This window comes from Macaca nemestrina, chromosome 7 (genome assembly GCF_043159975.1).
Source record: "Macaca nemestrina isolate mMacNem1 chromosome 7, mMacNem.hap1, whole genome shotgun sequence".
Lineage (NCBI taxonomy): Eukaryota > Metazoa > Chordata > Mammalia > Primates > Cercopithecidae > Macaca > Macaca nemestrina.
In genome coordinates, this window is record NC_092131.1 from 75,603,559 (window position 1) to 75,631,283 (window position 27,725).

A 27,725-nucleotide genomic window follows, 5' to 3' on the forward strand; every position below is an offset into this window, starting at 1 on the left:
AATTTGGTGCTTCTGTGCCACCATGTGACAGTCACCTAAAATTGCAGGCACCAATCTTAAAAGGAATAACAAAGTTCAGGAAGGTATGTTTTAAAAGTCTACTGCTATAAACATGGCCTCAAAACTCATACACACACAAATCCCACTCATTTTTCAGGACTTAGAGAAACAGCTGTCCCTGGAGTGTGACAGATTTATTACAGAGACTCTCTGAATTGCTGCTATAGGCAGACACTAATGGGACAAGGAGGAAACTCTCAATTGGTGTTAAAATAAAGTTCATTGAGTATTATTTGCAAAAGTATAAATAAGAAGGCAGTTTGAATGTCCATCATCATGGAAATGATTAAACAAACTATGGCATATCCACACAATAAAATATTAAGGAGCTGCTAAAATGTGCACCAGATCTTCATATACTGATAGAAGTGTATCTATGACATATTTAGATACAAAAAGCAAGTTGTTGAACAGCATGCATAATATGAATTAAATAATCCTTAAGGTGTATGCATTTTTCCATAAAAAGGTTCAAAAATATATAGAACTATTTACATTGGTTACCCAAGGGAGGGTAAGACATTTTACTTTTAATTTTATGCTGTTTAACACAATTTGAATTTTTTTCCAGTGAGTATAATTTAATGTTTTTCTTTAAGCAAAGTTCCATAATTATAGAAGTTGTATAAAAGACAGTTTGCTCCACCTTTAGCATGTACCCCTGATACACAGAAAGAGAAGCTCTCAGCAATTCCGCATCCTTCACTACACTCAAGTCTTACCCAGCTGTAGAGCAGTGGGCCATCCTATGCTATAGCCTTAGGGGAAACTAGGACAGACAAAGCATGTTGGTCATGAGATTTCTGACTAGAAAAGAGTGAGCCTCAAAAAGAGAACTGCTGACGTGTCTCTCTAATCTGTTCCTCTTTCTTGAATCTATTCCCTCTTCTCTATTCTTAACTACCCCCACCCTGATCCACCATTTCTCTCATTACTCCAACATCCTTTAACCCACTCATTTGATTCTAACTACCCTGATCTTAAGCTTGTTCCTTCCAAGTCTAAGTAAGCAATCTCCCTAGAACACACTGGTCTTTCCAGAATTGAAATCCAAACGTGATTTTCCCCATAGTAGAAACCTGTTACATGCTTATCAGCCTGGCCCTCCATGTCTGCCTAACCTTTGATTCCTCAAACTGTTGAGATATCCATATGCTTTTACAACAAAACCCCAGAATACATTTTCAAAATTTCCTATTCACAGAGAAGAGACTAATTGCCTTAATATATAAAAAGCCCCTATAAATCCTGAAGTAAAAAACCAATGACCAACAGAAAAACAGGCTAAGAATTTTAAAAATAGTTCTCAAAAAGGAAATACAAATGAACCCTAAAAACATGCAGAGATTTTCAATGCCACTTAAAATACAAGAAATACAAACTAAACTACAGTAAGATGCCATCTGTAACTATCAGAGGGACAAAGTTCAACAAATGTAATAACATACTCTGATAGCAAGAATGTGCAGAAATAGGCACTCTCATGCATTGTTCAGTATAAACTGGTAAAATCTCTATCAAGGACAGTTTGGTAACACATTAAAAATTTAAACGTGCTTAACCTTGACCTAGAAATTTCATATGAAAGGTATTCATTCTAAGGATATACTTATAGTATCCAACATGATGAATTTCCAAGAATATTCACTAAAGCATCATTTATAATAGAAAAAGACTATAAACAACCTAAATTTCCATCACAAAGAATCGGTTATATAAATTATGGCGTATTTGTAAGTAGAATTCTATGCAGCCATCCAAAAGGATGAAGTTGTTTTATATTTATTGACTTTGAATTATTACTAATAGAAACTACAGGAACAAAGTTAAGTACATAGATATATTTGTTTGTGCTTTTTGAGACAATCTCCCTCAGTGGCCCAGGCTGGAGTGCAGTGACGCAATCTCAGCTCAACCTCTGCAACCTCTGCCTTCCAGGTTCAAGAAATTCTCATGCCTCAGCCTCCTGAGTAGCTGGGACTACAGACATGCGCCACCACACCCAGCTCATTTTTGTGTTTTTGTAGAGATGAAATTTCACCATATTGGTCAGGCTGGTCTCAAACTCCTAGCCTCAAGTGATCTCCCCGCCTCGGCCTCCCAAAATGCTAGGATTACAGGCATTAGCCACTGCGGCCGGCCTGTTTCTAAATACCTGAAATAAATCAGAAATGATATAACGAAACAAAGAACATTGGTTGCCTCGAGGGAGAAGAATCAATGGGAACACGAGTAAAAAGGGGACTTACTCTTGACTTTAACCTTTTACTCCCTTTCTTTAATTTTTAAATTTAAACACGATTCAAAAAACTGATAAAAGCTTGCCTGTACCAGCATATCCTTCAAATACTATACCCAAATCCATTTTCTTTCATGCACAGAGTTATTCTCTCACCTAAGCCACGAACCTCATCCAGTTAATCCATGCAGACTGACCCTACCCCCATCAAATTTACGGTTGATTCATATTATTCTCCTGTTTTAAAACAAAACCGGACCTTCAGTGAGTCCCCATTGCCCTCAGAGAAAAGTTTAATCCATTAAAAAGACATTCAAACTCCTTTACCAGCCAGCCCCAACCTGTGAGACTCCAACCTAGTCTCAGCTACACCACGTGGCTCACCATACCTCTCTTACTATGCTTATAAAGTTTCCTCCCATCTCCCATCCTCCCTTCCCTAACAAAATTATATATGGCCTTTGAGTTCTATGTCAAATTACCTCTTTGAATGTTCCCTACCTCCAGAAAGAACCAATAAATTTTTTCTCTGTACTCCTAAGAATACTTTGCTTATCCTACAAGAAGTTTACTGATTAAAATTATTAGTCATTTATGGGTCTACAGATTACTACATATAATCTATCGTTACCTCTCTTAGACTGAAAATCCCTTAAAGAAAGAAACCAAGCTCATTCATCATGTATTCCTAGCACCTAAATTCCTAGCCTGGCACACACAGTTACAGTTGTGTTATACACACACACACACACACACACACACACACACGGTTCACAGTCACCATTTTCCCCCACATTCCTCATTTATCAAATTGAATTAAGAATCTTGTTTCTCCAAGGCTATTTCTACGTGGTTGGTTAATGTGTGTCCAGAATAACATGGTGCTACCTATGCAACTATACTTCCTAAGTTTAAGCCAGGCCCTTGTGGTTGATTGTTTTTCCTACATCTTGCACAGCTGTCTGGTATTGGTTTGACTTCACTTATTATTATTGAATATGCTGATTGGCTGCAGATAAAAGAAGTGCTGGTTTGTCTCCCTGAGAATGATTACATTTGATGACTTAGGTATGCATAACAATTTGGAGAATCAGAGTTACCATTTCAGGAGCAAATGGATATGAAATAAAATCTCTAGAGGGTGAAAGTGCTGACCTGCTCTGCTGCTTTACTCTTAAGCATTCTAATTCTAAAGATACTATAAAATGTCTTAAATGGAAAAAAAAAAACTAGTTATCCAATAACTATTTATGATAGTTATTCACTATGCTTCTATTTATTATGCTTCTACTCAAATACAGCTTTTAGTAACTCTGGTTCTTGAGGCAATAAAAAAGGTGGTGGGGAAAACAGCTTAAATGTCCATCAACAGGTGAATGGATAGAACAAACTGTGGTACATTCATACAATAGACTACCTCTCAGCAATACAAGGGAATTAATAATTGATACATGAAACAACATAACATATCCCAAAATAAGTATGCTGAATGAAAGAAGACAGACCAAAAAAAGTACACATTGTTTTATTCAATTTATATAAAATCCTAGGAAATGCAAACTAATCTAATAGTGCCATAAAGCAGATCAAGGATTGGTTAGGGATGGAGTAGAGGCCAGGGAGGGGTAGGAGGGAAGAATTACAAAGTGTCATGAAGAAGCTTTTGGGTGATAAGTATGTTCACTATCTTAATTACAGTGATTGTTTCATGGGTATATATATTTATTTGTCAGATTGTCAAAACTCATAAAATTGTAGTCCCTTTTATGCATGGTTTTGCTTTCTTCAGTTTCAGTTACCTGTGGTTAACCATAGTCTAAAAATATAAATGCAAAGTTCCAGACATAAACAACTCATAAGTTTTAAATTACACGCCATTCTGAGTTGTGTGGTGAAATCTTGCACCATCCTGCTGTGTCCCACCTAGGGCATGAATCATCCCTCTGTCCAGCATCTCCATGCTGTATATGCCACCTGCCCATTAGCCACTTAGTAATCATCCAGGTTATCAGATCAAAGACACAGTATACATGGTTGTGGTGCTATCCGAGGTTTTAGACACCCAATGTGCGGCTTGGAACATATCCACCATGAATAAGAGGGACCACTATACTTTAAAATGTGTAATTTATTATATGTCAATTATACCTCAATAAAGCTGTTTTTTTTCAAGTGGCAGGAAGAAGACAGAGGTGAGAGAAGGGAGAGGGAGAAAGAAGTCTGTCCGAGAACATACCTATACAATTCTATCTTAAAGTGGTTTTCAAAGAAGAGGGAATGTTCAACACTTGCAAAATACCCTTCCAGAATGACATTTTCCTGAAAATGTCATTTTCTAAGAAGGTAGGAATTGTATTTTTGAAAGGAGCATCCAGGTTGCAAGCAGATGATTAATTATCATGGAAAATCATTGATGTATCATCGCAATTTCACAGTGTTTCTTACAGTTAAAATAAAGCTCCTTCATATCTCTCATAAAGGTATTATAAAGCTTTAATTGATTTGTGTTGGTGAAAACCCTTGGTTACCATCATGGAAAATAATTTAATTAAGTATCAAAATATAAACATACAACTTTGAGTATGATTTTTATATTTTTCTTTATAATAAATATTGGAGGGTAACAGCTAGTTTAACACATTAATAAACCAGGGGAGACTCAGACCCTAGAGGCTTGCACATCGGTTGATTTAATGTCAAATATAGAATCTACAGAGATGTCTAAAGAAACTTGTGTAGCTACCTCTACTACTGGATAAAATCTTGCAAGTACCACTTGGCCCCTCATTAAAAAGCAATAATGGTTTATGCAGGGTTAACTAAGGAATACAAATCTCTAGGCTTACTCATACATTTTCTTTTATGGGAAGGTTGAGAAGAATAACTTTACCGTCAGCATGACAGTAAAGAAATACAGTAAAAAATGACAATAGCGATCAGGAGGACAATATAGACTCATATGGAAAAAGAAAAACTAAGAATTTGATTGAAAAATGTTTGAGTCACAGGCTGTATCTAAGGTAACAGACACAGCATTCAGTATAATGCTTGATTGCACTTTAAGAGTATCATTCAGTAGCAATCCACACACACTAGGTCTTCAGTAACTGCTAGACATTATTATTCATGATTTTGGAAGTGAAATTGGAGACTGTAATTTAACATCCAGTCAACAGGTCTGGAGATCAAAGTCCCTCACTATTTGCAAGGTAGAAATAAAGAAGATGTTCTATGATATCTCTATTCCAATTAATACAATCAGACATGGGATAGTAGAGAAAACTCATCCAAGAAAGTGTTGATCATTAGGCAGAAACAAGAAGATTCTTTAAAGAAATAAATACATTAAGAAGGACTCTTTGCTGTGGATCTTTATACTGGTGACCCACAGCAAACTGGAGAATAACTTTCACATTTTGGGATGAAAATGTCATTATGAGGCAGGTACAGATTGCAGTTCGTTATGGTCACCTGTAAAAAGCTCTGCAATTTGTAAGGCTAGAGAGAATACAGAAGTCACTAGCCACTGTGGCAATTTAAATTTAAATATAAGTCAAGTAAAATTAAAAATTCATTTCTTCAGTTGCATTGGCCACATTTCAAATGCACAACAGACACATGTAGTTAGTGGCCCCCATATAGGAAAGGGCAATATAGAATATTCCATCATCACAAAAAGTTCTAGTGAACTGCATTGGGCTAGAAGGAAGTAGAGGCTAACATAAGGATGCCAAGTAAGAAACCCTGTAATACTGTATTTGAGAAAGAGAGTGCTCATTGGTTACAAAGGGGCCATATCATTCAACCTCCAAAGGGGAAAAGGGACCTTGGGTTCATACTCTCCTAGCCTGGCTTTCAATAAATAATCTAGAGTTAAAGCGCTCTCAATGCCCTTGTGCCCTCTGGGACCTCAAAAACTAAATGTGTGTTTTCCATAAAATATTAAGTCAAGAGAAAGTAAGACAGCACACTTAATGTGAAATAAAGTTCATATACTCCTGTTTAAACACAGATTAGAATTTCTGTCAGAACAATGCCAGTGAAAAGTTGACATTCTAATTAATACAATTTACATTATAAAGCACTGAATATCTTTATCTTGCTATTATGAAATGCCCTCTTTTAAAAAAAATTGAAACTCTACTCAACAGGGAAATGAGTACTAAGGACAGTATGTAAAAACCCATGTACAAGAGAGGTGGTTAGGGTCACTGGCATTTTTACACACCATCGACTCAGGTATCTAAAAAGGGAAGCAATACACTCATCCTCTACCACACAGTTTTGTCATTCTTTATCATCTGCAAGGCTATTTGCATGCAGCAATAGGATTTTAAGGCTGTTTTTCTGTTATAAAACATGCTGCAAAACACAAAACACCAAAACCTGAAACATTCTCTCTTTCCTCTCTTTTCTCCCTCTCCATCTCTCCCTTCTCTCTCTCACTTAACATCATAGAGAATAACAGTTGTGGAACCCTGCAAACTCGCATACATGTAGGACTCCCACATAATGTTTATTCAATCCAAATTCTGAGTGTGTAAGAGGGGCAGAAAATCAACCCCACAGTTGGGCACCCAAGGATTCATGTTCATTGCCTTTGTCAATTTTATGCTATCAGTGAAAGGAATAAAGATGAGATCCTTACAGCTTGAATTTTCATTTCCTATGACACGTGCTTTTTCTTCATGCTTTATCACACTCCACTACTTGGTTTCCACCCCTTCATAATTGATATCGGCCATTTGAAGCATTCAGTAAAAACCTCATGAGGTTCATCGAATGTCCCCCAGTCTATAATTCTTGCTTTTAACATATTCAGAAGCAAATTTATCTGAGTGTTTTCCACTTCCCCTCCATGGTTTTCTCTATGCACAGGGATGAGTGTGACAGTTGTATTAATTATATGCTGAAAAACCCACATAGCAGCAAAAATGATGGAGATCATCATTTTAAATATTTTATTAAAATAACCCAGTGTAGAACAGATAATGTAGACCCTCTTGATAATGAGAGGTTCATTAATTTTACAAGAATTCTAGAAAGCTTAGAATGGTCATCAAAATCATTTTTCATTTATTTGTTTTTTAAGAAAGGGAAAACGTTCAGTTGTTCCTTTAGAGAACAAGGGTATAATAAAATTTTCTAAGGTATTTTTAAATAATCACTTATCCTTCCAGAAAAAGCTTTGAAAAGGTAGCTTGAAATAGAGATTATTTAGGTTTCATGGTATTACTTGAAATGTCTGTAAATTTGCAGCTTCTGTGACCCATTAAAACTTGGTTTCATTGACATATAGTAATCTTTGATAAATAAAATTGATATTTCCTATAAACAAACAAGCAGTACATTAAAATCCTTTGATTATTGACAGCAAGAACAACACAATCTTGCCTACCAAGTGTGTCTCCAGATACAGTTTAAGGCCATCCATCTCTGCTTTAGGGGGAGTCCAATTCTCTGTAGTTTCCATGGCTTCATTTAACCATTGAATGAATTCATCCAGTTTGTTTACAAACCCCTTGTGAGAGGAAAGAAAAGGGGGAAAAAGAGGGCAAGAAAGCATGTTAGTTGGTTATTCTGTAAAAAGCCAATATTAAACGTTCCAAACTTTATCCATGATCAAATCCATCCCACCACACTCCTATCCTAGTCTCATCTTTGCTGTAATGGAATTTCCACTATTTCTGGACCCGAAGTCTTATCAAAATGGGAAAGAAATTGTCAATGCTTCCCTCTCAGTTTTTCTCTAGGATCACTTTTCTGAGGAATTTAGATTGGATTGGGGGGTGTCACTGTATGGATGCCTCAAAACATCAAAACATTTCTGGTGTCTGACAAGCATCCCCCTGCCAAAAAATCAGGTCAGGTCTGCTAGGAACGCTCATTGGCTTTGGGGGATAAAAGCATTCCTGTAAAGATGGTGTTCTTCACTCAGAAGCCTGTGGAGTTCAGTTGCCATAGCTGAACTAGAAATATATTTTAAAATTACATAAGTATTTACAGGTCCTTGGACGAGTTCTGTCCACAGCCCAAATGTCTGTGTCTAAGCCTGTATGCTACAAAGGAAGGAAGCGTAGAAAGTGGGACCAATGAACAAACATAAATACTTGGCTTCGGGTATGTACAGACATAAAGATATATTCTTGGCTAGGAAGCACAAATCACAATAATCTTGTAATTTTTCAAATAGTGGTTATAAAATTTTATTGACCATTTAAAAGAATACATCTGTAGAAACAGAAAATATTTTGAAAATCTGAAAGCCCAACTGCAAACCTAAGTGAAAGAAATGGGGCTGGGCTCCTGCTTTCCACGTCTGGGTAAACAGCACCACCTGGAGGTCAAAAGGAGCAAGGGCAGGCTTCCACACATAGGAATGGGTTGAGATGCCATTTCCCTATTAAACTTAACCCATTGTTCAGATTTGCCTTTCAAATAATCTTGATTAATATTTTTAAGGCTTAACTGAGGATGTCCTGAGACTGAAGTGGAAAGAGGTAAAAGTAAATATTTTTTATAATGCTTCTCACAAACGAGGCTTTGCCATTAGGGTTTTTCCTAGATAATATTTTAAGATTCATAACCCTTTAATTGGAGCAATTAGAGTACCTCAAAAAAAAAAAAATGAGAAAAAGAGAAAATGGAATTGTGGAGAGTGGTAAGTAAAAGGACAAATAACACTCAGGAACACAAATTGTTTATTAGAGGGGGACAAAGCAGAGATGTGGGCACAGAGTTCCACAGAGTCAGATCATACCATACTATTATGCTCTGGTATGTTGCCAACCTGTGTAGATAGAGCTCAGTCTATCATCCCACATAGTGACATATCATATGATTTCCCATATTCATACATGCTTCCAAAAGCTTTCCCTATTGAAAATCTCTCTATTGTACCAAGTCTCCAAGGACAGTCACACCCAGGGACACATATCACAACCAGATTTCACAAATGCAAGATTTCTCATTTATATTCCTTTGAAAATCTATCCCAATCAGTTAGATTTGATAAAACTAATGAGAAATATCATCTTAGAGACATCATAATCACAAACTGAAACCTATACAATTACAATTGGCTGAGCTGGGAACTATATGGTAGTTTAACATGCCTCCAGTCCTAGACTCCAACCCTAAACTGATTGATAATATCATTAAGGTTTCTGTTGGTCATCACTCAGAAGATTTTCTTCCAGGTGAGGTGAAAATATGTCCAACAGAGAAGGTTTCATAAATTTCATACAATGTATTCCCTTACTAAGTGAATTTTCTGGTGATCTACCAAACTCAGCCTTTTTATCTAATTTTCTCATATTGCAACTCTTTCCAAATGCCAAGAATCCCTGCAAGATCATTCATTTTGCCCCTTCTCCTATCTTTAGGGTATCAGTTTGCCTGTTCTTCTACCTTTCCTGCATTTGCATAAGTTTGAGAGTTGCTTTGCTTTTCATTTCCTCCCAAATACTTGACTCTTTTTTTTTTTGAGACGGAATCTCGCTCTGTCGCCCAGGCTGGAGTGCAGTGGCCGGATCTCAGCTCACTGCAAGCTCCGCCTCCCAGGTTCACGCCATTCTTCTGCCTTAGCCTCCTGAGCAGCTGGGACTACAGGCGCCCGCCACCTCGCCCAGCTAGTTTTTTTGTATTTTTTAGTAGAGACAGGGTTTCACCGGGTTAGCCAGGATGGTCTCGATCTCCTGACCTCATGATCCGCCCGTCTCGGCCTCCCAAAGTGCTGGGATTACAGGCTTGAGCCACCGCGCCCGGCCTACTTGACTCTTTTAATGTAGAAGTTACACTTATTCAAGCTCAATCTTCTCAGTAGTGTCCCATCTGTTCAAAATGTTATTCCCCAAATTCCTACCTAGGGCTCAGAATATTTCACAGGTTCATATCTGACTTGATGTTTACCATAGATCCCTTCAGATGTGTACAGTAAACCTGTGAGCAGAAGTAAGGGCAGAATCTGTTAGAACTCCAGTCCTAATTCTCGATACTCTCATAATTAAAATTTTGGTGAAAACTTAAGATACCCTTTGCTGACCAGATGGACTTACAGAAATATTGTCTGTCATCAGTGGATGCTAGTCAGAAAAGTAGAATTTAGATGGTTTATAAATGGGAGATGAAAATAGTACTTCATAGTACTTACAGCATTAGTTTTTACTGTTGTATTTAGAATTGTGTTGTTATATCTGTGTATATAAATTGGTTTGGGGAGAAAATTAAGTCAGAAAGTATATTATTTAGTGAACAAGTGGTTAAATCCAAGAAGATAAATAGTTAAAGACATTATTTGAAAGGTAATTAGTTATAAGTCATTCATGATCTTCTCCCCTTCAAAAACAAACAAACAATAACCTGTGTGTGTATGTGAGTGCATGGCTGCTTCATCATAAAAGGTTAGTCTTAGCCGAAGAGTACTAAACAATGTGTCAGGTTTCCTAACAGAACCATAATTAATAGTTAGCTGAAATCTGTGAGATGCAGATTAGACAAAACCCATTGGTCCTGGGTGAACATTTCTGGATGGCACCTCTGTGTATCCCAGTCAGATAGCAAAACAAGGCTGTCTGATATAGGGGAAACAGGAGTCCTCTCAAGGATTCTCTCTGGGTTTCTTCTGAATTATATCCCATCCTCACAACTTTTTATTTGTTGTACATTTCCTAACTCTTTTCTTGCCAACACTAAAAAGTTTCATCACTCACAAAAGAAACCTGAGAAATCCCAGTATTCCTAACTTATAATAAAAGCTAAGCACCCCTTCCCTTTAGGGAGATCTAGCTTTCCACCTCCCTTCCTGCTTCTATGTGTAGCCTCAAGAATACAAACAGAAATCATGAAAGCAAGCAAAACTGGAGTCCATTCAATTCATGATACATTTATCACATGCTATTTTTCTACCTCACTCAGCCCCCTCTATCTGTGTACTATCACCAGGTTTCTGTGTATAGTGGACAGTGTACTAGGTACTCTCCCCCTGTGATGAGATGTGCTTAGAAAGACCAAGAAAGTGCCACTCTATACACAGACCATGTGGATGTGCAGATGTGGTCACATTCGGACACACACAACAAATATTTGATGCCCATTTTCAGAAGTTCTGCTGGCATCTTTGTGGTGTGAATGAAAGAAAACAAGGATGACATAGGAAAATGGAAAAAATATTTTAAAAATTATTTTGAAACAGATCAAATCCTAATGCAACAAATATTGATCATTTATTCATTCATTTAACAAATGTTTATTAAGTGCCTTCTATGTGCAAAAAAGCACACTGCTAGACATTGTTGAGAATACAAAGATAAATATCACTGTGGCAAAAATTTCAGCAGAACATAAAGCACGTCTAAGCCCTGAATTCAAGTAATTTTAATAGCCAAAAAGAATTTTACAATAAACAGAGTTGGGACACTCTCCTGGATATTGTGAAATTATTATATCTGTATCAGAATTCTGTCTGTATCCAAGTTTGCTCTCATTCTTAGTATTGGCCTACCTGTGTGTGTTTCTAATATTCCGAATTCAAATTTACTTCTCTAGAAAGTCAGAGGACTATAAAAATCAGATTTTCTTCATGACATAATCCAATGCCACCACTGCACTACATGAAAAGTACATTTTATGCATATTCTACTCTCTGCCACAGGCTGAATTACAAACCTTTGAAAGGCTACATTTTAGCCTTCATTGTTCAAACTCCTGCTGCTGTATCTGCTCAGTGTCCTGTTATTTTCTACCAGTGTCCTTATCATCCCTTTCTGCTTCTTCTTCCATTACTTTTCTTTGCCTCCCTGACAAGCTGTCCAGGAGCACATGGAGGGTGACCTAGTCCACGAGATCTGTACTCCTGCCCACTCTCACGGATTGTTTCCTTCTGAGTGAATCTTTGTCATACTCCTATTTTATACAGGCTTTGAGAGCCTGTAGACCCTTGTTTGGCACCAAGCCAGGATTCAACCCCCAGAAGAAATCCTGGTCATCAAACCTGGGAGAAAATGGAACAGTGGTTGGCCCTCCTAACATCAGTTGTCAGCATACCTGCTACTCCCAAATCATTTGTATTGTGAAAGTTCCTTCGTGAGGGTGAAAACTTACTTTTAAACTTTCTAAAACATCAATCTCTTTAAAGACTAAGATGCACAGTGAAAGTACATGCAAATGTATACTCACTGGTTTGTGAAAAATAATTTGCTAGAGCCTTTGGCTGGCTAAAATACACTTGAAGATTATTTTCACAGTGAACACTTACAGTCAAATCTTGCAAAGTGCTACACTCTCCCAACAAGTTAAGAATGCTCATTATTTCTTTTCCTAACTCTTTCTCCTCTACAACAAGCCTTGTTTGGTTAAATATAAACTGTCTTGGTAGTTACCTTTGCCCTCTGGCAAGGTTGTCATATGGAGCTAGAATAAAAAGGAGGGCCTTCCTTGTGCCATATGTGAGGCCAGGGAACAACCACACAGTGGAAAACAAGATATGGCCCCTGCCTGGTGTTATTGAAAGTCTAGGGGTGATTTTTTAATGGGATTAATTATAGACTAAAATAAAGTGAAAAATTCTATCTCTACAAGACGAAAGGGGAAATATACAGCAGGAAGTAAATGCTGTGTTATCACCACAACTCTTCGAGATGGTGTTGATTACGGTCATTTTACAGATGAGGAAACTGAGGGTCAGAGAAGGTAAGTGACTTGGGATTTGAATATGGATCTCACTCCAAAGTCTATTCCTCCCACAGTACCACACCACCCTCTAGAAACAGCGTTCCTGCAGACAAGTTATCAGATCCAGGTAATGGAGAAGTAGCATTTATTCCCAGTTTTAAAGTCTTGGCACTGAGATAAAATTCCCTGAGTCCTAAGTCTCTTACCCTTCTCATTCACTATTTTCTGTTGTTTTTTTTCTAAAACAGAATTTGTGATGAGACTAAATACTTAACAAGAAACACACTTATTTTTAGAAAGCAAAGATTACTGTAAAGTTCATTTCTAATGCACAGAAAATTTAAATGAAAAATTTAAGGGAGTTACATGTTTGAATGAGCCCATTCTACTAGTGCTCAGTTACAGATGGGCTTGACTCAGTTTAATCACAGAGGAGATGGCCCTTAGTTCTCAGAAGGCAGTTGAGCCACCTTTCTGAACTGCTAATTCCTTTTGGTATTTGCTGTTTGGAAGTGTATGTGAATGTGTGTGTATTCATCGTCAGAGTAATTCGTATCTATTTGTGGACAGAGAAATTAGGTGTGATGTCTGACTCAGTCTAGATCAAGTTAGCTGCCTCCACACAGAAACATGCTGAAGAGTATCAAAAAAGTGAACTATTTTCATTACATTTTAGGTATTTATTTATTTATTCTTTTTTTTTTTTTTTTTAGAGACAAGGTCTCTCTAGAGATAAAGCTAGAGTGCAGTGACATGATCATAGATCACTGCAACCTCCAACTCCTGAGCTCAAGGAATTCTCCTACCTCAGTCACCCGAGTAGCTGGGACTACAGGTGTGCGCCATCACACACAGATTATTTATTTATTTATTTATTTATTTATTCATTCATTCATTCATTCTTGTAGAGACGGGGTCTCACTATGTTGCACAGGCTGGTCTCAAATTCCTGGCCTCAACTGTTCCTTCCAGTTTGGTCTCCTAAAGCAAAGGTATTACAGGCATGAGCCATTGCACCTGGCCTATTTCACTATATTTCCAAAAAAAAAAAAAAGCATCTGCTGTTGAATCTTTTAAACTATTATGCTCTCATCTGGACAATTCTAGCTGAAACAAACAACCCTCAGATGGTACTCACCATGTGCCAGAACCTGTTTTAAGTATTTTGTACAAATAGATCATTTAAGTCTCATAATGGCCCTATGAGGTGGGTACAATAGTCTCCCCATTTTACAGATGAGAAGAGTAAGGCCCAAGAGGTAAGGAAGTCTGCCCGATACCCTACAGCCAGAAGGTGGCAAACTCAGTACCTGAATCCAGCGAGCCTCACTGGCACCACACGAAATCATGAACAGTCAGCTGATTTAACAGCTTAAATATGTCCCTTGTAGGAATTAGAAGAGAAGAACTAAATGAGGACTAATCTGGGGGGACACGGGAGGGTATATTAAAAGAGGGGAAAAAGTGCTTACTATGAGCCAGTGTAGATAATGTTAAGAGAACAGTTGCTACAGCCAGACAAAACTGAATTTGATTCATTTAGTTTAGGTATAAACTGAATGAACGACTTAATGTCTCTGAACCTTAGTTTCTTCATCTGTAAAACAGGGACATTAACAGTCATCATGGGGTTACATGAGGACTATAGGAAAAATATAGTTTAAAGCCTGATGTAAAACAAGGGCTTGATAAATGATTCTTTAAAAAATCATTCCTAATTAATAAAAGTTCCAATTTGATCTTTTATCTCATTGACTCGACAATTTTTTATTATTTACTAAGTCTACAGCACTGTACTACGTGTAGTACAGTGAGATGGATGATCCATGAGATGGATTTTTAAAGTCCCCACACAGGCCGGGCGCAGTGGCTCACGCCTGTAATCCCAGCGTTGTGGGAGGCTGAGGTGGGTAGATCACGAGGTCAGGAGATAGAGACCATCCTGGCCAACATGGTGAAACCTCGTCTCTACTAAAAAAAAAATACAAAAATTAGCTGGGTGTGGTAGCGTGTGCCTATAATCCCAGCTACTCGGGAGGTTGAGGCACGAGAGTCACTTGAATCCGGGAGGCGGAGCTTGCAGTGAGCCAAGATCACTCCACTGCACTCCAGTTTGGCGACAGAGTGAGACTCTGTCTCAAAAAAAAAGAAAAAAAAAGAAAAAGAAATTCCCCACACAGTCACAACATAGGGGGTGGCAGCAACTGCTCTGGGCATTTAGAAGAGGGAGTCATGGCTTTCACCTCACATGGTAAATGAGAAAGCATGAGGGGCAGCATCTGAACCCGCAGGTTAGCAAGAATTTCACCACCCTGCTACCTGACCAGTGGATCTGGAGGGGATCACGTTTCTCGACTAATTGTTACAAGTTTCAGGAAAATCTGACTTAATTTTTCAAAACAGGCCACATTCTTTGGAGCCTATCTTTACATCAGCAATGGGGCTATCAAAAAGTAACAGCTAAAGGACATCATGATCCTCTTATCCACAGTAAAGGTTTGTTTAGGCTCTAAATAAGGTAAGTAAAATTAGAACTTTATTTAGAAGTAAAATTATGCATTGAGATTTTTACATACATATTTACCAACATATATATTTAATCTTCTGTTTTTGTACATAATTCTTTATACACATAGTTTCTACATAAAATGACTAAATTTAGATTTTTGCATAACAGCACTAAAATGCAATTTACCTTTCCCAATCAACTAACTATATACTTAATGTGCCACCTAGGCCCAGGGGCTCAAGACAAAGTGCTAGAGAGTTAAAAGTTGTGCTTTGGACCCTACTACCTCACTTATATACCCACACTCCTACCTAGAAAATACAACACAGTATGAGTAATTGACAGAAGAGGAGAGACAGTGTATGCTTTTAGAACAAAGATTGAAGAGAAAATAAAATGGCTTCAGTCAGTGTTCACTCTGATGCCACCAAGAAAACTCAAATACTGAAATGCCTAATGAAATATTTAGCTTCTTTTCTAAAGGTCGAATGAGAAGGCTTTAGAATATAAAAATATTCCTGATAAAATTGTTCCAGAATTAAGGTAAAAACTGTCAGTGGGAAAGAAAGAGCAAAATGGCATGCAATGGTATTATCTAAAGCTACCCAGGTGGGATGTTCTATTCTGAACTCAGCAACATGTAGAAGGAATATAATGCTGAATCCACAGTTTCTTCAAATACTATTTATTTATAGTGGCTTCAACTGGGAAAAGAAGAACCCAGAAAGATTCCTAACTCTTATGATGGGAAAGGGTTTCATCTAACAAATCTAGAGATTTTGACTTCAGTTGCTCCCAATAGGTTCATAAAAAGAAATTATCAATCATTCTAAGGGCAAAACAAGATTGGAATGCATATTATCAAAGTCTAATAAAAATAGATATGAATAAAAAATTGGGAATAAACTGGAACAAACAATAGGTTAATATTAATTAAGCACTTACTACACACCAGGCACTTACATAATCCTTACAACAAACCTATGATACAATATTACTGCACTCTCCATTTTATAGGGAGGAAACTGAAGCACAGACAATATCAAACACTTACAAGCTCCCAACATTGTCAGGTATGAAGCTGGGGACCTCTCATTCAGGTAGTATGACTGCCCCAAAGCTTGGCAGACTTCCTCTAGGTGAGACCTTGCTTCAAGCACCCCCAATCCTCCAGAGGCACTAGATAAGCAGATCACATCATCTTTATCTGCCTTTAAGTCTCAAATGAGTACCTGAGATACCCATAACTTAGAATTTAGGATTATGACAGTTTAATGGTTTAATTGTAGGTTTTTCATATCTAGTATTATAATTAACAATACTTAACATTTAGGTACTATCTACCAGCTATTCTTTTAATAACTTGTGAAGTTATTGAATAGTCAAATTTCCCCATTGTACAGATGAAGAGGCTAAGGCATAGAGAAGTTCTGTAATTTATTTAAGGTCATATAGCTATTAAGTGGTTACTAAATAGTTTTGTTCCAGGGGCTAATCTCTGGACTACTGTCCTATATTCTCTCTCTAACCAGATTTGTTCCCACAAAGTCCACAGAGAGAAAACAAAGGACAGTCACATTCTCTGTTGTTCACTCCTATTTTCCAACCTTCTCTGAGAACCCCAGCTCTTGCCACATAGTTCAATCATTCCTATCAGAACCCTATTTTAGATCATTTTTCCTATACTCTGTGCTCTCTCTTTTCAGCCTTTCTTTTCTTTCTTCCTTGACTATTGTTTCTCTTTTGCCTCTTTTTTTCTCTTCCCTCTTCTCCAGCCCCTCCCCTCCTTTGTTCCCCACTCCTCTCCTCTCTTCCCCTACTTCTCCTCTTTTTTCCACTTGCTCATTGTTCCTTTCTTTTTTCTATTGTTCAAAGTCTCCTCCAGCCTTGTTAGGGCTAATCAATCATTTTAAATAAACATTTCTGGACATGTCTATAAAGTTTTAGTGAAAAGGGCTGACTCCTTGACACTGAAGTACAGACCTGAAAATGTTGTTTTATTCCTTGCTTGGATTAGCTCTAAATACTTTCCTGATTAATAAGAACTCCTTGCACATCAAATATCTGGAACAAGAGTGAGTGTGACTTGATGGGACTATTTGCAGAATACTAAGATTATTCAAAAGATTACATGTGATTGTTGAGTTGTTGTTTATCTAAGGATTCTAAATTTCCTCCAGGGAATAGATAACAAAATTATTATTCAGTAATAACAAAGTTATTATTTTTAGAAAAAAAAATTGGAACTCCATGTGAAGAGTTCATCATACTGAATGAGCAAGAAAATGCTATGGCCAACTTTCTACCAGAGAGCTTCAGGTTGGCAGGTTAGTAAATGCTAACAACTCAACTATTGTAGCTGAGTACCAAGAAGACAGAAAAACAGTATTATCTAAACACATCTGCTTGGAAGTGGGTAAAGGAGAAAGAAGAGTTCCCATAGAGATTAGAAGCACAGACCCCATTTTCAAAAGGCTCTTAGAATTTATCTAGTTGAAAGCTCCCTCCATTTTACAGATGAGGAATCTGATGCTCAGAAAAGGTAAGCAGGCTGGGCACGGTGGCTCGTGCCTATCATCTCAGCACTTTGGAAGGCCAAAGCAAGAGGATCATTTGAGTCTAAGAGCTTGAGACAAGCCTGGGCAATATAGTGAGACCCCATCTCTACAAAAAATAAAACATTTGCTGGGCAGGGTGGTGTGCACCTGTAGTCCAGCTACTCCAGAAGCTGAGGTGGAAGGATTGCTTGAGCCCAGGAGTTGCAGGCTGCAGGAGCTCTGATTCACTACTGCTCTCTAGCTTCGGTGACAGAGCAAGACTCTGTCTCTCAGGGAAAAAAAAAGGTTAAGTACTTGACAGATAACATTCACTCACCAGTAGGTAGCTGAGCCAGAAGAATTTGTGTTGTGTAATCAAGTACAGAGATCTAATTGTTCATTTTTAAAGTTTTCATAGACATCTTTTAGAAAAGATTTCCAGAGATCAAAAAAAAGGGACAGAACTAGAGTTTTTAAGAATAATGTAAAACTTCAAAGGACTATTGGCTTAGCGAATTGCATACACTATTGGATAGCATTAGGCCGGCTGAAGTAAGGATTAAATTGCCTTTTTTTGTTCAAATTCCATGTGTATGAGTACACATACATGTGTGTATTAAGTTGTTTATTCAAAAAACATTTATGGGAGTTTACTAGTACCAGAAATTGTATTAGTCCCTTGGGACTCACATATACATAACCCAGATTCTTCTATTAAAGAGTTCAGAGCACCGTAAAGTATGAGATGTATGATAATGCAGACTCACGGTTCTCGAACTTTTAATCTCGAGTCTCCTATTAAGAATTATTGAGATCCCCAGAAAGCTTTTGCTTCTCTGGGCTTTATCAATATTCATTTCAGCAATTTAAAAATATTAATACATATTTTTAATACATTAAAAATAATATATATTAACATAAATATATTATTTAAAAGAATGTTTTCAAAAACAGTGAAAAGAATGGCATTATTTTAGCTACATGCAAATCTTATGAATGCCTGGCTTAATAGAATATGGCTGGATTTCTATTTCTACTTCTGCATTTAATCTATCACAATATCACATGTTATGGAGCTTCTGGAAAACTCTGCTATACACAGAATGAGAGTGAAAAAGGCAAATAATATTCAGTATTGATATGATAATAGCTTTGACCTTGTGGACCCCTGAAAGGGTCTTGAAAGCCCCTCGAGGTGCCAAGACCATACTGAGAGAACCTCTTGCTGTAGATCATACCAAGTGCTCAGGAGCCATTGAAAAGACATTTAACTCACTCTTTGGGCATCAAGGGGGACTTCCTGGAGGAAATCACAGGAAATTGAGCCCTGATAGATAAGTGTAAGTGATTCAGAAAAAGAATAGGGGGAACTAAGAAGAGCAGAGAATGACATTCCTAAAATGAAGCCTGAGAGAACAGCTTATTCTGAGAACTCTAAGTAGCTGAGCCTGGCTAACGAACACTGAAGAGACAAATACGAAACACTTAGAAATGAGGTTGCAGAGTCTGGCCAGGAGCTAGGCCACATACAACATGCTCTGTAGTTTATATTTTATCCTAAAGACAATGGAATGGTCATTAAAGTTTTGATGCAGAGAGTGGGAGAATCTGATTGGCTTCTTAGAAGACTCACTCTGGCTGCAGTGTGGAAAATGATTGCCAGTTGAAAGACTGAGAGCAGAGAAGCCAGTTAAAAGGTTGCTGTAGCACTCTGAAGAAGTTGATGAGGCTAAACTAAAGCAGCTCAATGGACATGGGCAGAACTAGGTTCTGCTAGGTTATAGAGAGTACTCAAAGGTAGAATGGACAGGACTAATTGGATCTGATGGATGATGAGAAAGATGTTAGAATCTGGGATGACTGCCAACTTTCTATTTTGGTTGGAGGTACCATTTCCTGAAAGAGGAAATACAAAATTCAGAAGGAAAAATAGTTTGCAGGAAGATCATGAACATGATATTATGTATCATGAATTCGGTTTCTCAACTTAATCAGTTGAAGCATCTAATAAGACAGTTAGTTGTATAAGCCTGGAACTCTACAACAAGATCTAGTCAGAGAAAGCAACATACAGGGTGTACTAAAGACCATGGGCATAGATGAGATAGCCTAGGAACAGTATGTAAAGGGAAGATCCACTTGTGTCATCTACATTATGAGGCCCAAGAGTGCAATGCACTCAACTTTCTTCACTCTGTCCTTCATTCTGTTGTCTGTCTCAATGATCCTGACACTGGTTGTGCCTCAAAATCAACTGTGAAACTCTTTAAAAATAAACAGAATTCAGAGAAAAGAGATCTCCTCAAAGTCTCTCAAGGATAGAAAGATAAAGAGCCAACAGCTGCAGAGCACTGGAAACATTTAGTGTCGATCTTAGGAAAGAAAGTATTTGATGCCACTTTGTGACAAGCTTGAAAGATCTGGTAATAACCAGGAGACAGGATGTTCTAACAGCAAGCACTGTGGGGTGGGAGAGACAGATTCTACTTGTAAAATGAGGGCACTGAGTTGAATGATTCTTCATGCCTTCTGACTGTTAACATCTGAGGTTCTTGCATATAGAGCTTCCTTCAAAGCCTGAGACATTGAGACAACTTGCCTCTCTTCCAGTTAGACACGGAACTGATCTTTGGAGTCTTCCACATACTCTCCCAATGCCTTCTACTCCATTCACTATATCTATCCTTCAAGATCAAGCTCAAATGCGCCTCTCCCAATAAATCATCCCAGTCTATTGCTGCCTTTCCAATACACTTTCTTAATCTTTGTATATTTAGCAGTCAGGGGTTTGAGGGACAGTACAAAACCTATTACAGGCCCTTCCTTTTTCATGCCTTAATACACTGTAATGAATCTACCTCTAGTTAAAGAGTTCTGTAAGAATTATTATTTATAAGCATATAATTATAAATATATATTATAAATACAGTCGGCCCTCCATATCTGTGGGTTCTACATTCATAAATTCAACCAAGCTTGGATTGAAAATATTTTCTTTAAAATGGATGGTGACATCTGTACTAAACATATATAGACTTTTTCTTCTTGTCATTATTCTCTAAATACAGCATAACAACTATCTACATAGCATTTACATTATATTACATATTACAAGTAATCTAGAGATGATTTAAAGCATACACAAGGTGTGTAGGTTATATGCAAATACTATACATTTTACATAAGGGATTTGAGCATCATTGATTTTTGGTATCCACAGGGGGTCTTGGAACAAATCCCCCACGGATACTGATGAACGACTGTATGTATAAATATCAATTATGAATAAATAAGTATATATTATTCATAAGGTTGTTGTGTGACAATATTATAAATTAGAATGTTGTTTGTATTTGTCTGAACACACATTCATAGCATAAATTTCCCTATATAAACTTCCTAAGATGTCAAAGAAGTACATTAACTAAAATTATTGGGCCACTTAGAGGAGAATTATCCCTAATACAATTCAAGAATCATCTGACAAGGCAGGAAGACAAGGCAAATTCTTACAGAGAAGAGGGTGCAGGAATCTGGGGTGGCCATCACAGGTCTCATGAAGGGGGAAGGGTACCCTTAACCATTGTAAATGAGAGTTGTGTAGGAGGCTGAAGCTTCATAATAACCAAGGTGGCTGAAGGTGGAAGGAGAAAACAAGGTGGTGACATTTGATGTCAAAAGACCAGCCATCTCCTTACAAGGAGCTGCTAAGACCTGACCCTTCCCCTCCCACAGTACTAATAATAAGAACAATAACAACCACCAGGGCTAACATTTATTGAGTGCTTACTACATGCCAGGTACTATTTTGAGCTCTTTAGATATTTTAAGACATTTAATCATGACTCTCTGTGGCAGATATGATTTTTAATTCTCCTTAGCAGGAGGAAACTAGAGCACAGAGAGGTCAAATCACCTGCTTACAATAGCATAAGTATTGTAACACAGGTGATAAGCTGAGACATGGTTTACACAATATGGCTCCAGAGCCCACATTCATAGTCACCATGCTTCACAACCATCCAGCACCAAAGAACCCCCTCATCAATTAATATGCATTCCTCCAGAAATCTCTTACTATGAATATTTCTTTTCCTTTACTATGGAGTTCCATCTACTACTTTTCTGAATATTCATCCTTTTGGTACCATGAGCAAGGTTATTTTTGAAGTTCTTCCCAGCCATGTTTCCCTTGTATAAAAGTGTGTCTAGATAGTGAAATGGGCACAACTGTGATTTTTCATGGACCCTGCGTTCTATTAAGACTCTGGCCAACAGTCTTTTAAATACAATGGCATGCACCAAACAATATAAAACTTTAGATGTAATAAGGATAGGATAAAGAAAATAGCTTTAATGAAACTTTGTGAGGTGAATGTGATTACTGCACTACAGATTACTGCACTGCAATTCAGCCTGAAACTTTATCTATCTATCTATCTGGAGTCTCGCTCTGTCACCCAGGTTGGAGTGCAGTGGTGCAATTTCGGCTCACTGCAAACTCCACCTCCCAGGTTCAAGCAATTCTCCTGCCTCTGCCTCCTGAGTAGCTTGGACTACAGGCACCTGGCACCACACTCAGCTAATTTTTATATGTTTAGTAGAGACAGGGTTTCACCATTTTGGCCAGGCTGGTCTTGAACTCCTGACCTCAAGTGATCCACCTGCCTCAGCTTTCCAAAGTGCTGAGATTACAGGCATGAGCCACTGTGCCCAGCCTGAAACTTTACTTTAAAAGAGTACCAATAGTCTTCTCTATGCTATAGAAAATAAATCAAATGCAAAAGCATTTCTGTTAATTCAACTTGTCAGCTTTATTTTGGAGTTCAGGTAGGAAGGAAAGAGAGAGTATTAGACAGCCAATTATGACTCCCCCCCCCCACACACACACACATCTTTCTCAAGCAAGTAGCACTAGTCTCCAGACAAATCCAAAAATATGAGTATCACCTATAAATGACACCTTTCCAGTTTGATTTTCTTAAAGCATTAAAAAAAGAAAATACAACTTCCTTTATTCCTAGACAAAACATGAAGGTAAATAGTAAAGTCACTGGGCTTCCTAAAAAGCAATGCACTGAGCCTCATCAACCTGAGAATGGAAGCGTATGAAGCAGATATTACAGGCAGCACCTTTCCTGGATAAAGTTGCTTAATCACCATGCAAAACTCAAGCCAATCATCCCTAGATAGAAAATTCCATAACCTCAGACATGGCCTGACATCATGAGTGACCTTGAAACAGAACCTACACTCTTGAAATGATTTCCCCCCCATATTGTCTGAACAGAGCACAAGCCTCAGTGCTGATGGGTACTTTTAAGGCATCACAATGACAAGTCTGCCAAGGCAAATGTTTTTAATCTGCTTCACTTAGCTGACCTTATTTGCCATAAATTCAGGCTAATCCATATCTAATTCTTACTGGGTAACTCACTTGTTTACTGTCACCACTGGCCCTGGTCTCTTGGCATCTTATAAACTCTAGCCAGGCCCCAAATTCCTCAAGGATGTCTGGCTCTTGTCATATTACAGTACCAGGGAGGCAGCACGAATGGTTCATTCCTCCAGGCTCATTAATGTCACAGCTTCACATTCACTTACCATTAGGATCTTCTAAGGGGAACTTGAGTTCACCCAAAGTTCCAAGGAACACAAAGCCAGCCATGTTGAAGTGATATATGCCAAGGAATATTGTACAAAGAAATGAGTGCTTCTCTTAGTTATTCCTCACAGTTAGTCTCTCATAAAATTTCAGAACAGAGAAGTATTTATAGGTCATTCAATCTATTCCTTTATTAATATTTATTTTTTGTAACTGAGGCTTGTGAGGTTACATTTCCAAGGTCACAGTGCTACTTAGGGGCAGAATTAAGGTTCTTACCCTAGTAATTTCTAATATATATGGTGCTAATTCCCTGGATTCATAGGAAAAGTCACAATAATAATAAAACTAATATTCATGTAGCCTTTAGATTTACAATTACCCCTTTGCTCTTTGTAGTTTCATACAATAATCTGAGCAAAGGCATGACAAACATAATTAATATCTCATTTTAAAGACTAGAAGACTTATACAGTAAACTTTAAGTGACGTATTCAAATTTTCATAATTAAAATGAAGGATTGTGAACTGAGCCCAAAATTTAAGTTCTATATCCTTGAGTAAATTACTAACTTCTGTCTCTCCTCATTTATATGAGAATATAAATCCCAGCACTTTGGGAGGCCGAGACGGGCGGATCACGAGGTCAGGAGATCGAGACCATCCTGGCTAACACGGTGAAACCCCGTCTCTACTAAAAAATACAAAAAAAAAACTAGCTGGGCGAGGTGGCGGGCGCCTGTAGTCCCAGCTACTCTGGAGGCTGAGGCAGGAGAATGGCGTGAACCCGGGAGGCGGAACTTGCAGTGAGCTGAGATCCAGCCACTGCACTCCAGCCTGGGCAACAGAGCGAGACTCCGTCTCAAAAAAAAAAAAAAAGAGAATATAACAGTGTCTGCATCAAGGAGGAATTTTTTTCCTGAGAATTAAATGAAGTGATGTACTAAGTGAATAAACCCCTTAGCATCCCGCCCAACAGTTTGCAAGGGGACAAAAAATAACAAAGTTTTATTTTGTATTTAAATTATTATTTTTCTGAAACATCCTACCAGCAACATAAGCTATGACTTCAGGATTAAAGATAAAGAATAATTCATTAATGTTCCAAGAATCATTTTAGTTGGATTTAAAAATGCAATGCTAAAAAAAAAAAAAAAAGATAAAAATGCAAGGTTGAGTTTATCCATCTTTTGAGTTTCATCATGATAGTAATATTTGCCATCAAATGCAGTTAGGCACTGTTATCATCTTAATACAAGACACTATTGCATCATAGCCTTTCCATACCAAGAAGATTACAAAGAACTATTTTCACCTTGATGTTTAAAGCTACAAACAAAAGGGTGATCACCTTCCCTATATATTTCAGAGGCCAACAGCCATATGCAGTAACTAGATACAGCCTCACGGTGGTGCTAAATCATCACTGATAACAACTCAAGGCCCATTGAAGGCTCTACAGAAACCAAACTGAGGCAGGACTGAAACACTCCTAACGTTAACCAGCAAGGAATTTGCTTTGGATCCCTGCGGTTCTTCTGGACCAACCTTGCACAATGATCCTGACATGTTGTCACAACAAATCCATTAGCAATGTTAATTTATAGTTTTCATACTGGCATTGCGACAAATAAAATATACACAAACGATTTTTATTATCCTTAAAAAGAATTGTGCAGCCTTACCTTTTAAAATGTTATGTTGACTTAGAATTCTCAAACTGGATTTGGGCCCCATTCATCCACTGTGTGTCTTAATTTTATGCATCCCTTGGAGACATTTGTTAAACTCCTTATATCTCCCAGCCCCCAAATTTCAGCTTTAAATTTCAACTCTTTTGACTCCTTTCCTCTTCTACTCTCTTATTTAAAACAGCCACCAAATTTTATCAATCTGCCCTTTATAATATCTCCCACCTATCTATTTCTTCAGTCAGCTTCCACAACCACAGTTCAGACCCTTTTACCACATGTCTAGGCTATTTCAATAACTCAAGATTAGGCTTAGAGGAGATCACACCACTGCACTCTAGCCTGGCAACAGAGCAAGACTCTGTCTAAAAAAAAAAAAAAGATTAGGCTTAGAGGACTACCTCCCAACCACAACTGTACATTACAATTGCCTGAAGAACTTAAAAAATACCCAACCTCAGGGATTCTGATTTAGTTGGTCTGGGGTGGATACAGAGGTTTTTTTATTTTTTTAAACCTTCCCAGTGATTGTCATTTGCAGTCACAGTTGAAAACTACTGCTAGAGGTGTGCCCAGCATATCACAGTCAGATTAACCTTCTTAAACTACCAACTCTCCGGGCCAAACATTTTAAGTAGTTTCCCATCTTGGCAAAGATTGCAAATTAGTGACTTAAAGGCCAAATTATCCCAAAGATATGTTTTTATTTGACCTATTTAAAAATTGTTCAGACCCAACATCTAAAAAATTGGGAGATGTCACATAAAACCCAGATTTCCTACTTCTTTTTAAAAATTCCAAGATCTTGTCACAAATGGCCCACATTCCCATGCAACTGATCAGCTGGAGCTGAGTAGTGGCTGCCCTTTAGACATGTCACGTATCTTCCAGTTGATTCAGTCCCATCACTCCCATTTACAGCTGGCTGTATGATTCATTTATACTATCTTCCTGGCCTCTTAATTTTAGTTTGTAGCCCTGATCTAGAGAATAAAGTTCAAACTCAATGATATGTTCACTTACTCATTCTCTTAAATACTCATTTATTCATGCATTCATTAGTATTGATTTTGTGTCAATGCTATGCAAACACTTGGAATTCAAAGTCCCTCATACTTTGGCCCTATTCTTTCCAACTTCACATTCCCCTTCCTCTAACAAATTTATTTCTAACTAGTAGTTAGTTTAAGAGACATCTTCTTCCCAATATTCACAGCTTAGAGGCTAATTTCCAAAACGCCTTTGAGGTCAGGTAATGCTATGTGACAAAGTGGGCCAGTGGGATGTGAGTGAAAGTGGCATGTATAACTTCCAAGTCATATCCATAAGAAGAAAGGTGGCTGCCCTCCATTTCCCCTTCTTGTGAACTGGAATGCAGAATTGAACTCATGTTCAATCTGTGATCCTTTAGGATTCTTGGATCTTCTCATTTTAATTACAAAACTGAACCTATCCAATTCTTTAAGAATCTGGCTTTTTCCTTGATATTTAACTAAATCCTAATTCTCTTTATTCTTGTATGTAAACAATTCCTTGACTTTTGGGATACATATTTTAAAGACTAAGAAATGCACTGAAAAGATCAAGGGCTCAAGTTTGAATGATAATGAAGAGACAACTCATAGTGCCATCATATTTGGAATCTGAAAATCTCTAGGACAATACTAGAGGAAGAAAGTAAAAGATACTCTCAGTTAAAAAAAAAATGGGTGACAGAGAGTGAAAACTAGACCGAGAAGATAAGTAAAGAAAAGCAATGGGTGACAAGATATAAGGAAGAGAGAGAATACAGAGACAAGAGGACTAGCAACTGTGAATGAAAAAGTTAGCATAAGGGAAAGGCACGTGCAAAATGGAATGCCAGTGAAGAAAAGTGGAATTCCATAACCTCAAGATGCTTTCTAATAAGGATACTCATAAGAGATCATCATCAACATCCAAGTAGTGCAGAGCACACTACTACTCCATCAACACTAGGAAAACTGGTGCATGGTGGGTATAAAAGAAATATCAAAGGCAAGTGAGAATTGAATTTATAGCAGAATTGTGATTGCAAGTTACTCTGTGGGTGAATAAAAAAGGATACAGCTGTGTTTCAAATGGGACTTATTTGTATCTCAAATCAAGTAAATAATGGCTAGACAGTACTTTTTTTTTTTTAAGAGTAGGTTATAACAGGCCAAGTGGTGGCTCCTGTCCATAATCCCAGCACTTTAGGAGGCCAAGATGGAGGATGGCTTGAGTCAAGGAGTTCGACACCAGCCTGGGCAACTTGGTAAAATGCTGTCTCTACAAAAATTACGAAAATTAATATGAAAATTATCCTGGCATGATGTTGTGCACCTGTAGTCCCAGCTACTGGGTAGGCTGAGATGGGAAGATCAACGGAGTTCCTGGAGGGTGAGACCTGACG

At 37.7% G+C, this 27,725-nt stretch overlaps 1 protein-coding gene across 5 annotated transcripts in view; it reads right to left on the minus strand.

The window, feature by feature from the left end:
• The window catches only part of LOC105477949 (A-kinase anchoring protein 6), a 651,033-nt gene that overhangs the window by 259,988 nt on the left and 363,320 nt on the right, over nt 1-27,725 (minus strand). For all 5 annotated transcript variants that reach the window (XM_011734851.3, XM_011734847.3, XM_011734848.3 and 2 more), the window contains one exon: nt 7,698-7,820. In XM_011734851.3, coding sequence (XP_011733153.2) covers nt 7,698-7,820 — 123 coding nt within the window. The remainder of the gene's footprint in view (nt 1-7,697; nt 7,821-27,725) is intronic.